Source organism: Montipora capricornis, chromosome 14, assembly GCF_036669925.1.
Source record: "Montipora capricornis isolate CH-2021 chromosome 14, ASM3666992v2, whole genome shotgun sequence".
Lineage (NCBI taxonomy): Eukaryota > Metazoa > Cnidaria > Anthozoa > Scleractinia > Acroporidae > Montipora > Montipora capricornis.
This window is the reverse complement of record NC_090896.1, coordinates 1,087,501-1,100,000: the sequence shown is the minus strand read 5'-3', so window position 1 is coordinate 1,100,000 and position 12,500 is coordinate 1,087,501. Positions and strand designations below refer to the sequence as shown.

At 37.1% G+C, this 12,500-nt stretch overlaps 2 protein-coding genes across 3 annotated transcripts in view; one reads left to right on the top strand and one right to left on the bottom strand.

Annotated features, from left to right (window-relative positions):
* The window catches only part of LOC138032475 (Golgi-specific brefeldin A-resistance guanine nucleotide exchange factor 1-like), a 42,695-nt gene extending 38,422 nt beyond the window's left edge, over positions 1-4,273 (bottom strand). For both annotated transcript variants that reach the window (XM_068880177.1, XM_068880178.1), the window contains exons 1-2: positions 3,946-4,273; positions 1,950-2,016 (exon numbers count right to left, since the gene is read on the bottom strand). In XM_068880177.1, the coding sequence (XP_068736278.1) occupies positions 1,950-2,016; positions 3,946-4,071 (193 nt within the window). In that variant the 5' untranslated portion in view covers positions 4,072-4,273. The remainder of the gene's footprint in view (positions 1-1,949; positions 2,017-3,945) is intronic.
* A 35-nt stretch (positions 4,274-4,308) lies between these two features.
* On the top strand, positions 4,309-11,786 carry LOC138032473 (inositol polyphosphate multikinase-like). The gene is made up of 5 exons (XM_068880175.1): positions 4,309-4,493; positions 5,712-5,888; positions 6,880-7,055; positions 9,806-9,890; positions 11,004-11,786. The coding sequence occupies exons 1-5, from the start codon at positions 4,421-4,423 to the stop codon at positions 11,396-11,398; spliced, it is 906 nt and encodes a 301-aa protein (XP_068736276.1). The 5' UTR covers positions 4,309-4,420; the 3' UTR covers positions 11,399-11,786.
* Positions 11,787-12,500: the final 714 nt, after the last annotated feature.

Here is a 12,500-nt window from a genome sequence, read left to right as displayed (position 1 = left end):
ACTTTTCACACTTCTCAAGACCTTTCTTTTCACTCACCCGAACTTGAATTTGAACTCCTTATTTCTGGATCTGCTGCCCACTCTCTTATCCACCTGACCACACAAGCAACTCATGCAAATTCTCCATAATAATTTATCATTAAATATTCCATTATTCATCTCAGGCCACTCTCGGTCCAAACTTTAATTTATTCACATTTGGACACCAGAGCCTCATGTGATAAATTTAGCAGTGATAAAATGGCAGAATAGAGTAAATGAAATAGGTTTCTGTAGAGAAATACATGTAGAGGAATTGAAAAGGCTCACAAATAAATTCAAATATGTTATTTAGAAGATGATTTTTACCACAAGGCCACACATTTCTTGAAAGAGAACACAGAGAAGCAACTGGACCTTTCATCCTTTTATCAAATGATAACTCAAAAGAAATGGACCGTTTACAACAACGGCAAACTCTTCACAGGAAACAACAAGAAAGTAGTTTCAAAACAAGCACTGTTTCAAATCTTGTCTCAAGTACACAGTCGAATTTCTCACAGAGGATACAAGTATGAAAAAGTGGTTTCAAGAAATTATGCAGAAATCAGCCAGAAAGTGGTTAACACACTTGACAATAGCCATGCCTAGAAAATGCCCACCAATCAATGGCAGCTCCAACATTCCTCTCTTTGATAGAGATCGACTGAATGGTGACAAAGTTTGGAATAATCCAATCACGTATTTCTCTTACAAGATTAGAACTGTGCAGCCAGTGCTACTAATGTTACTTTCAATTATTCCAAAGATATTTCCTTTACATCAGCTTGTAAACAGCCCATTTTGCAAAATGAGTACTTTCCTTTCAAGATAAATTAAAGTTTACTTATAATTTATCATAACAGTACAAAATAAATAAATGTGGCTAAATGTAATTTAGGCAAAGTTAACTTGCAAGCCAATGCAGTCAGTGGTATCCTCCTCAAGCGTATGTGATCTGTGGGGTGACCGCAGGGGCCTTTACTTGTCTTGTGACTTAAGTGGCATCTCGTGCTGGCATTTTCGAGCTGATCTTTGTAGATATGTTGCTTAAGCGAATCTTTGCGGATTCTGGTTCCCAGCCTGTCCTCCCCTTCTGGGCATTGGTAAGTATGGGGTCAGGTGAGTATTTTCCACTGAATTCTTTCAGTGTGACAGTGCCAGTTGGCGGCTGCATGAATGAAAGCTAACCATTCGAAATAAGTGCTTAACCCACACCATTAAGCTGAGCATTTGACCCTTATTACTAAAATTTGTTGCTCTTTGATAGCAGCAGAGACAACAAACCACCATAATAATCTTACAATGATTTCTCTAGTTTATTTTATACAAACTCCATATACAAAAATTAATAGTTCTACTTAATTACAGAAGGATGTCCAAATAATATTGACATGGGTGGTGTAATAAAAAAAATTAAAACACAAGACAATTGCACAAATTCTTCAAACTAACAAGAAGTCAGTCACATCACCTTATTTTGCTTACTAAACAGTATAATAATATATAATTGATCTGATGGCATTTCATTCACCCAATACGTTTATCTCAAGAATCAAACATTTCAAAAAAACGACACAAGTTTTAAATTTACAAGACACGTTTCGGATACTTAGTATCCATACTGAGTATCCGAAACATGTCTTGTAAATTTAAAAGTTGTGTCATTTTCTTTAAATCTTTGATTTCAATCTTACTGCTACGAAAATTTGGTAATCTCAACAATATAAACAGTATTCTGAGAGTTTCACACCTCCTTTAGGGTTTGCTCCCATGGCACTTGCAATCTATGTTATAACATACATGTAAAATAACCATGACCAGTAGTTTCATTAACCAATCCGGTACTTTCACATACTATCTAAAACCACACTAAAATTTTTGGAAGGAAGTACCAACTTATAGCAGTCTCTGGGTAGAGCTATACTCACCAGAAACAGCAACAAGATGGTCTTTAAGTTGTGCAAACCCATGCAGTAAGGGATCTTGTTCTTCATCCTAAAAGTCAATGTAAAACATACTTCTTGATTTAAAACTTTTCAAACCTGAAAAAAGGACCCGATCAAATACCAAGGGTTGTTATGCAGGGTTCCAATATTTAAAGTTAGCCGCTGGTTTGAGTAGAGTAGTTGACCCTATAACAACAAGGGCACCTACAGTCCCTCTCTTTAGGGGTGTCTGGGGGCATGCGATTTTAATAGGACAGTGCCAAATGTCACAAAAGCAAAATTGATGACCACATTTAGACCACTTCATTATGTCATTGCCAAAATGTAGCTGACTCCTCTGAGAGAAGAAGGCAACGCTTTTTGTCAGCTGTTGGTACTTATTGAAACCACTGGTTATATAACTTGAAAAGTAACAGGAAAGCCTAAAAATAAGACAGTCATGCAATTTGAAGCAGAGAAACTGAAGAAACTTTGATGGATTTTGACTGTCTGAGTTGAGTGTAACTCTGAAATGGGTTAATCAACTGGGCTGATATGGTAAACTAAAAGTGACCACTGTAAAGAAACTGGAAAGCTGAATTTTCAGGCATTGGCCCTACGAAGTGCTCTGACAAAAAGCAGGGTTCTCAATACAATTTTGAACAGCCATTGCTATGCTAAGTGTTCAGCCATAACATTGCAATTCAATTAAGAACCCTGAAGGGCTAACAATTGAAAGATCAGCATTCAACTTTCTTTATGACCATAATCAACCAAACTGATAAACCCATTGCCCACGAGGGTTTAGGGGGTGCACAATCCCTCCCTCCCAAGATGACCTGTGGCTTTCTAATAAAACTGGTATTCTGGAAGGCAAAAAAAAAAAAAACGGCACCAGCCAGCTACTCCATTCCTTATTGGTGCACCCCCTCCTAAGAAAAATCCTGGATCCGCTCCTGTTCCATGTTTCACTTCCATTTTGAGTTACAGTAAGTGTAGTTTTTGTGACTGAAGTTTTGACAACCTGAGTAAACTCATTTCAACACCTTTTCACTTGATTCTGATGAAAACTTTGCACTGGACTCTTTCAGTTGAACATGACGATGACAGGACTACACTCACCCCGGAAATCAAATTCCACGTAAGGTAGACAGGTGCGTCATTTGTGAGTTCCAATCACTTTAAAATCACTGCAAAGTTTCAGGGTTTAAACAGGTAGCTTACAGGTTTTGAGGAAATCATTTTGGCACTAAACATAACAATGTGAAATGCTCAAATTTCTTTGTATTTCCCAAAGTAGTTACTTGGCTAGAGCCAATAATAGTATTAAATGATGTGCTTATAATTAATTTTACAAAACTTTCAATTTTTTCCCGATTCAAACTTTTACAATTTTGATTCTAAAGGCAAAAAAAAATTAAAATAAACTGATTGAAAACTTTTAACTTGAGGAAAAAAAACCCAACTAACTAAGCAAATAACAGTAAATTGATTTTGTGATCATTATTTGCAAAGTGACCCTGTTTCCAGAGAAAAAAATTGAAACCTAAAACGCTTAACATTTATAGGTTATGAGTAAATGAGTTTAAATTCGCCAAATAATTAAAATAATTCCCCAAATAATTAACCCTCCAAGTCTTGATCGCCCTTACATGACTATATTACGGCTTTTAATATTTACATATATAAACTACACAAAACGTTCATGCATAAGGAGTCACAGATCAATGATTCACGGCAGAGCTCCGAAACCGGATTCAAGTGATTGGATCAAGTATTGCCTCACTGTCCATTGATTTTTTCCTACCGCAAAAATAAATTCATTTAGGGAAATAAATGCTTAAACCTGGAACGCCGGTAACACTGTTAGATTGCCACTCAAAAAAAAAATAAGAAGAACGGCTGTTTCAGATTTAAGTACTAATCTTATTTATACGTAGTTGTTCCTTAGTTGTTCAATCGACTTCAGAATATTCCCTCTACAAGAAAACTACCCTACCTGATGGCTATGAGATCCGCCCCGAGAAGTCCGCCGTAAAGCAGCAACAACAAGAGACATTTCCCCTTGTAAGATGTAGACACCATTACGAGGGCCGATTGCCCCATGTTCTTCTGTTTTAAACATGAAGGATACTGGCTTGATGTTGAAACACTTGTGCTCTGCAAGTTCTCTAGAGCCTATGATTTAACTCTGGACTTAGAAGCCATAGTTATTCGCGGAACAAGCGACAAATCTCTCGAAAAATAAATATCCGGTCACCTCTAACTAAATTCGGAGGACATTTTGGATGTGGATCCGCTGACGTCACGGGGTTACACGCAGGCGCGAAGGAGAGAAGCCTGGGGAAAGTCATTTCCAGGCGTCGGAAGATTGAGACGCCTGGGGATATCATGTCGTTCGAAATATTTGTTTCGCTTCGGTTGTCAGCTGGTGCTGTTTAGCTTATGCTGTGTTTGTGAGGTCGTTCGATGTCATGAACGTAACAAATGCTGAATCGTCGGATGTTTTAGATGACTATCCTTATCAAGTTGCCGGGCATGCTACTGGTACGTTTAAATCAGCTCAGCCTTTGGCCCGATTTTCACGAAAACTTACTTAGATGGTTAAATCCAACAAGCTGATTATTCGTAAATGGATTTGTACTTATTTCATTTTGAAACTAATTGAGTCCACAGTCAAAATTTGTACTCTGCACAAACAATGATCGATGGTATTTACTTTGTGTGAATCAGCGTGTAGCTATAGCCAATGATTTACATCCGCAATCGACGCAACGGAAGTATTTCCTTTGTTTGAGTCAGGAGGCACGCTTTGAAAGTCAAATCTTTTCCTTTCTGCGATTGTGGAGCAGAAATAAATAAATAAATAATTTTTTTTTTTTCAAAGTAATGCTAATTTCAGTTTCCTGTAATAGACTAGTAAACTTTCTTTATCTAGTGCCCTCGAAGGTTTTTCCTGTTGAAAGTACCGAAAAAGAAACAATTCCTCCGAATGACTAGGCCTAAAACAAAAGGGCCATTGTTTCTGTTATTTGTTCTTTTGTTAAACCTCAAGGATGGTCTCCAATCAGGTGAGACCTTGTAGGAGCTGCGAGGCTACCGAGGAATTTGGCATCTGGTACAAAAAGTCATTTGCTTGCTTACATACTACTCCAATTGTTTATGTTTACTTCTGAAGTAAGGTAGGTTTAATTTAGTGAATGACAATGAAGCCAAATAAAAAATTAGGGTTGTAAGCTTTGCTCTCTTCTCACAAATAAAAGATCGAATACATGTAAATATTTGTTGGAACAGATGGTTGATAGGTAAGGGGTTGCCAAAATCTGTTAAGTTTATTGCTATGGGCTTCAATCACACAGTGGCCATGTTGAGTCCTGAGGGATTGAAAACTTTTGTTTTGCCCCACTGAAACTCATTCCTAAACATTTCATCTGAAGGCTCGGGGTATGAAATCTATTGTCTATGGCCGCAGCGCGAATAAGGCCCATTGACCACTGCATCATTCCTGTTCCAGTTTCTTAAATATTGGATTGTTTGAGCTCAAGGCACCATTCGTCTTGCCACCAAGACGTCTCACCACCAAGTATATTATTCTTCATTCCAAGGGCATACCAATCTTCCTGGTTGGGACATGACAGTAAAACACCAGTTCACTGACATTAAATAACACTTTTTTCCCGAAAATCACAGTTCCTTGGAAGTTTATTCATAAACAATCTGCCTGGCATTAAATATCATCTTCACATTTTTTCTTTTTTGTTTTAGATGGTCCCTTAAGGCTCACAGATGATGGAAGTTGTGTGTTAAAACCAGTACAGAAACCTCCCAAGGGGGAGAGGGAGGTTGTATTTTATGAAACCATATTTAGCAATGATGAACAAAGAGAAGAGGTCATGGAACTGAGACGATTTTTACCACATTACTATGGAGTCATAGAATTGGGTATCCTGATGTAGCTGATCGAAGCTGTTGATGTCTCCCCACTCCCTTGTCTTTTTTAAGATGCAATCCTCACCCCAGTCCACCATGCTTCCTTAATATAACGAAGGAAAGTTAGGCAGTCAGACACTCCAACCCTCTCAGTTTCATAGGGAGTCTCCTGATTGGATGTGTTACCTCCCACTCTCCCGATTTTTATCAGATTCTCCCAATTTATCATGAAATTTTGAAAACAAGGAAACAAATTGCATAGTATATTTTTTGCGATCTGAATATATATAATGTCTTGCCCAGTCTCCCCATTGAACACCCTGTGTTGTGCAGACTCATAAAGCCAGTTGTATTACTCCATTTAGCAAAGTAAGTACTTTACATATTCCTTATTAAGTGAAGCTATGGTCTTCACAGTTATGATTTCATATCCGCAGTTTGTATATGATCCATTTCATATATATCATTTCATCGTTTATATCTCTTATTCTTAACAGCTCCAAAAATGGTGGGCAAGCATTGGTAAGAATATGTAGACCTTACAGAATACCACAAAAGTGATGTCAAAATGCAGGAAATGCCACTTGAGAGAAACTGAATTTGCAAAATTACCTGAGGGGGATACCCCCAGAACCCCCTGCAGGCTCGCATCTTACTCCCTATTTTCCTTCAAAAGGGTTGGAATGTCTGTGCACAAGGAAACTCTTGCACATATTGTTTTTTGTGAAGTTTTACGTTAGGTCTCATAAATAATATTATTTCATTGACCAGTTAACGTTTATCAACCTTTAGTGGTTAATAAACAACAGGAAATCTATTTCTTGAAGTGATTAAGTCATTTTTCTTTGCATAACTTGTCAAATGACTGTCCTATCTATGCATTTATCATATTTAATTGTTTCCCATGTTATAAGTGATAAGCTGTTGAAGCTTTCTGCTTTCCTTTCTCCTTTCAGTTACAAGTGAAATGAAAATGAAATTTATCCTTAACATTCAAAACTAGATTCATCAAAATATTTAAAATTAGAGAATGTTACAAGCAAGTTTGTTCATCCCTGTGTGATGGACATTAAAATTGGCAGAATTACTTGGGAAGATGATGTTGATGAGTGGGTTATAAAGAAAAAAGATAAGTGGCCACTTAGAAAGCTTGCTGGATTTAGCATTCTTGGATACATGGTAGGTAATATGAATGTTTCTTCTTTCATACAGTCAAAGGTAGTTTTGTCATGACGTTTGGGTCATTCTCATTTCATTACTTGATCATAAAAATTATCCCAGGAAAACACAAATGCCCCACAATTAAGGACATAACGTAAAACCTTTCCCTGAGTTAAGATTATTGTTCTTTAGCTTGAAAGTACATGTAGTTCTCGGTATTTGTTAAAATCTGCTATTTTTTTTGACCTAATGAAAATGGGAAAATGCAGCAAAAAATTGGTTCAAGTTAAAGCTCTCACCGACTTATTAATACACCCAGGTTTTGCTATAAAGAGTTTTTGCCTCTTAAATAGAAGGCCACAGACAATCAAACATTTCACCAAATATTAATATAAAAACTTTTGTGCTTCCCAGACATCAGGAAGATAATAATAAATATATTATTATTTTAAAGGAAAAAATAAAAAGAACTTTCTGGCTTATCATTAGGTACATAAACCAAGTTGCAATTACATGTAGGTGTTCACTTACCAAACGTGAGACAAGACACTCGTCTCTAGAGACTAGACTCTCGTCTCGCGAGAGGGTGGTAACTTACTTTTGAGTGCTACTGTATAGTGAATACATGTAGTTATACGAAAAGCATTTTTCCCTTCAGTGTCAGTCTAAAGTTCTCGTTAGTTTCCATGTCTGTTGCATTTAAGGAGGCTCGAAAGGGTTTTCAGCTGAGTGGCCACGCATAAGCCACACATGCAATTCTAAAAACTGCTCTCATCAGCCGATGATTCAAACTGGATCACCAGAAATAAACAAATTCGGCTAATTTCACTCACCTTTCTTCTAATTCCTATATATATATGGAATGTAAACAGACATCTCCTATTTATGACAACTACGAAAATTGTACACAAACGGTTTGATGGTCACTTAAATCCATTTGTACTGGCTTATAGCTCCACTCGCGCGTGCATGTGAATGAGTGGGTAATGCATGCGTAATGCACTTGTCATCGGCTTCCCCGAGGGGGGGTGGGGCCCGGGCTGATGTGGGGACTTTGCTAATTGTGCATTTCAAAGTTCTTTTATTTCCCCACCCATGGGGGATTTTTTTCTTGCAAAGTCCCCAGTATTTGGCAAAGCCAAGCACCCAACAGTCAAACTCTATATCACAGAACAACAACATACACCTTAACACAACTCAAAGGGACTATTGATAAATAGATACAGCTCTAAAACTGTTGTCCTTTGAAAACAGAACAATTGAGAAAGATGATCCAAGTTGATTAAAGCGGTATTAAACAACATCGTCGCTCTTTGGAGGTTGGGTGCCCAAAACATCCTGGAGCTTCCACTATTGGCAGCCTGCTCCAAGATGGAGACTGCACCGATGGCTGGCAAAACCTGACAACCCAGCCATGAGCCCCCACGCCCCCGAGAAAAACAGGCACTCGTCACACTGATACACAGTGGAAAGCAGAGGGTGGGGAGAGAGGGAACAAAAACCGCTAAACGGTCCACGCTCAATGCTCCTACTTCCCACCACACTGATAAATAAGCCCTACAGCCCAAAGCACGAGGAATTCCATGCTTGTGCAAGTATACTAAAACCACTGACCAATTGGCTGCAGTCGCTCCTAGTTGTTTACTTGGTTAAACGAAGTTTAACCTCATTAAAGCGATACAGCTTCTATTGTATCATTAACAAAAGACGACCTGTTGACCTTTAACAGTGACCTCTATAAACAATGATATATACACAATTTTTGACGGATGGTCTTTTGTTTGATAAACAAAAAACAATGGATTTTAAAACATACTTTCTTCTTCTCCTGCGCCATCTTGTCATCGATCGAGCGAACAATCGATCGTTCCCAATCTTCTCTCAGTTGAACAGAAGTGAAGTCCCCACATTCTCCCCGAGAGTGGGCATTCAAAAATCTAAGTCCCCACATTTCCTCCACCACAAGGGCAGAAATTTGTTGCAAAGTCCCCATGAAGTCCCGGTATTCCCCCACATCAGCCTGGGGTCCCCCCCTCGGGAAGCCGATGACAAGTGCATAAGTGCTGATCTTGTAACCCCCTCATTTTTGCTGATTTCACAACCTTACTCATTTTTATCTCTGCTTCCGGACGGTGAATTTTTTCATTTGAAGCGTTTGTCTTTCAAATTTAAAAAATTCTGTAGGTTAAAAAAAAAAATTTGGAGACACATTTCAAAAAAACTGATTTGTCTGAAAAACTGACCTGCAGATTTTGTTGAATTTTATATATTTTAGAGATTATTTCCAACATTATCTGGTAATGCTGAATGGGAAGATTTCATCGTCCCATTTTTACAAAAGACAATATATCTTGATTTTAAGGCTCAAAGAAATGCCCTATATCGTTGCCATGGTAATGTTATTTTGGAGGAAAATGTGATGTGAGAAATCTATGATGGGTACTTTATAACCTGGCCAAATTTCGTCTTGAATACATGATTACCCTAACTGTATCTAAGGACAGAATATGTTTGTTTGAAAACAAGAGAAACTACATGTTGTATTTTGAGCCTCCTTAACTTTGATACTTCCGTTGAAATCTTCTTACTCATTCTGCAGCAACATTCATGACAGAAAAAAATTGGTAAAAGTTATGTACATGTAGTAACATATTTTCAAAATATGTTAATTTGTGCTTTCAAACTTATAATTGAAAAAAAAAATTGGAAGTGTTTTTTTTGTTTTTGACCTAGATCATTAACTTTTGTAAACTTACTGGTTCTTTTAGGTATTTAACCCCAAAACATGCAGTAACGAACGCTTTAGCCGAGAATGGTGTAGAAAAATGACGTCAGTGGAGGATGCTGAAAAAAGTGAGTTACTGTATAACAACAATAATGCAGTCATCGTCGGAAGAAGACCAGGAGTAAATGGTCAAAACGTCATGGTCCACAACCCAAGTGACTACATCATGAGACAAACAATACAATACCCTTTAATTTTTTATTAACAATGTACCACCACAATGACTAATAGCCACCTTTTTCACACTATTAACAATAATGTGTGTACACAATAACAGACACTAGCTTTTTACCAAAAACAAGTACAACACAATTTTAACTTAAGATAACATTCATGAAATTTATCAGTCAACTTCTCTTCGAGGAAAGAACTCAAGAGAGTACAATAATTTTTCCACAATGCAAAGGGATACGGTTATCTATGCAAGGGGGCCAGATGTTGGTAACAAAAAGCAGGTTTGTCATTAAATGATAGATTTTGCAGTACCCTTGGGACAGATGTGAAAAAGGTTTAAGCTGATGGAAAATGTTGACAAAGACCAGGCCAATCTCATCTTGGAGCTCAAATGTTTGGGGTCTGAATGGAAGTTAAAGGTGGTTCTTGTGGTAAAGTGAAACAATCCTTATCATTGGCTTGTGGTCTGGAGATAACACTTGAACTCTGTACAACAGAGGTTAAAATTCTTGGAACATTTCACACCATGCAGATCATTCTATGTCACTGCCCCTCTCCTCCACCCCCAAAACAATGTTGAATTTTGTGCCCTGTAAACCCCAAACTGTGCGTTAAGCCTTTAACTCCCAATAGTGCCACTTATAGATTTTACTCTATCTAACGCCAGATGATTTTACTCGTCAATAGGGGAGCCCTCGGCAGTGAAAGGGTTAAACAATGTTGTCAGAGGGAGAAGAGGGACAGTGAACACGCCCCAGTTATTGCATATCAGGTTCTTCTCATTTCTATTGAAATAAGATGTTATTTTTTTCTGCAATGTCTTTGTTTACTGTCCCATTATAGTTTGCTGAAAAGGTGCATTTATTGGGACAGGAAGCACCCATTACACTGCTGGGTGCAGTTTGAGCATCAAAAGGTCAAAAATAATGATACTAAACAACCACAACAGTACACTGACAGAAATGTTGCCTCAATAAAGCTACTTGTATTTCTTTCTTTGTTTTCAGGTTTTAAGCATTTCTTAGATTGTGTGAAAAAAGAATTGAAACACAGGGTAGTGGAAGAGCTGATTACAAAACTAAGGGAAATACAACGATGGTTCAAATCCCAGAGAATGTTTAAGTTTATTGCAAGCTCTATTCTTATAGCATATGAAGGAAAAGACAGCACAATTCCTCATGCTTCCCTTAAGGACCAAGAATTAAATAACGAAATGCCAGATTTAAATAATATGGAGCTTTTACAAGTGAAGAATTGCCAGCCAGAAAAAGCTTTGGTGGAAGTCCGCATGATTGATGCTGCACATGTATTTTCCTCTTCAGTTGTTGACAGCAATTATTTATCTGGCTTAGAAAATGTTGTTGCAAGTTTTGAACACATTAGGGCAAATTTAGGCAAATAAGGAACACAAAATTAATGCAAAATGCAAAAATTATGGGAGTGGGGAGTTACTTCTTTATTAACTGATAACTTTATTTAAAAATATTGATAGCCGGTTATGTAATGTGCTATCAATATTGTAGCTCTGTCAGGTGTTTTTTTTATGAATGGAGTAAAGTTTTAACACTGTAATTATTGTGCTTTATCACTGGGTGAATATTAGCATCAATTTGTCTAGTATTTTTATAGTATTGTAGTGTTTCGTTTTCCCAAATTACACAGGTGAATTCTATACACAATGTTTTGTAAACATGCAAGTACCGCACTACAATATTAAGAAATTTGTTTCAAATACCAGGGGTAAAATAGGTAGGCATAAAATATAATAATAAATCAAAGTAACTAAGTGATATGAAATGCTTTCAATTTGGTAAATCATCACCATAACTGAGTATTTATTTACTTACACAAGTTTCCATACCGTACCCGTAACATTTGACCATGACAGTCCGGTCAACATGTACATAATTATGACAGCGCATTTTTAAAGAAATAATTATAGGAGTTCCTGACAAATCTGTTGGCACTTCAACATGGGCATATCTACAGTACATTAATCCATGCTCGTTTGTATTTGGAACACATGTTTATGGTTACAATTTCTACCATGTTAAAATGTACATTTCTTTTATTCAAAATGAATACTCCATTGTATCATGAGCATACAACCCTTTTAAGGGGCTATGTTATTATTTTAGGGTGTTTAGGGGGAATCTTTAACCCATTGAGAGTAAACAGATTTTACTCTGACACCACACAATTTTACTTGTTACCTGCACGAGTCAATGGTTTAATTAATGATAACATTATCATTACATCCATGAACTTGAAAAACATCAGGCCAACTTTTTTCAATATTACCCAAATGTAATCCACTCTACTCTTGTCCATTTGTGTCCATCCATCTCTTTCCTTTTGTTGTTCAACAGTTTCAACTGGTTATTTCCATGTTTCGTTCTACTTTTTGGACATTCTGGATGTTATGAAATTGTATCATTTTCCATGATGTAGCCCCTTTAAATTGTGTGACATTTCTCTTTAGTTTCTCAAATCGAAACGTAATG

What these genes read in the sequence shown, in the direction of transcription:
- LOC138032473 (XM_068880175.1), top strand. Translation starts at nt 4,421, where the DNA reads ATGAACGTAACAAATGCTGAATCGTCGGATGTTTTAGATGACTATCCT. An exon ending in CTATGGAGTCATAGAATTGG is followed by an intron (nt 5,889 to 6,879) that starts GTATCCTGATGT and finishes ATTCAAAACTAG; the next exon opens with ATTCATCAAAATATTTAAAA. An exon ending in AGTGGAGGATGCTGAAAAAA is followed by an intron (nt 9,891 to 11,003) that starts GTGAGTTACTGT and finishes CTTTGTTTTCAG; the next exon opens with GTTTTAAGCATTTCTTAGAT.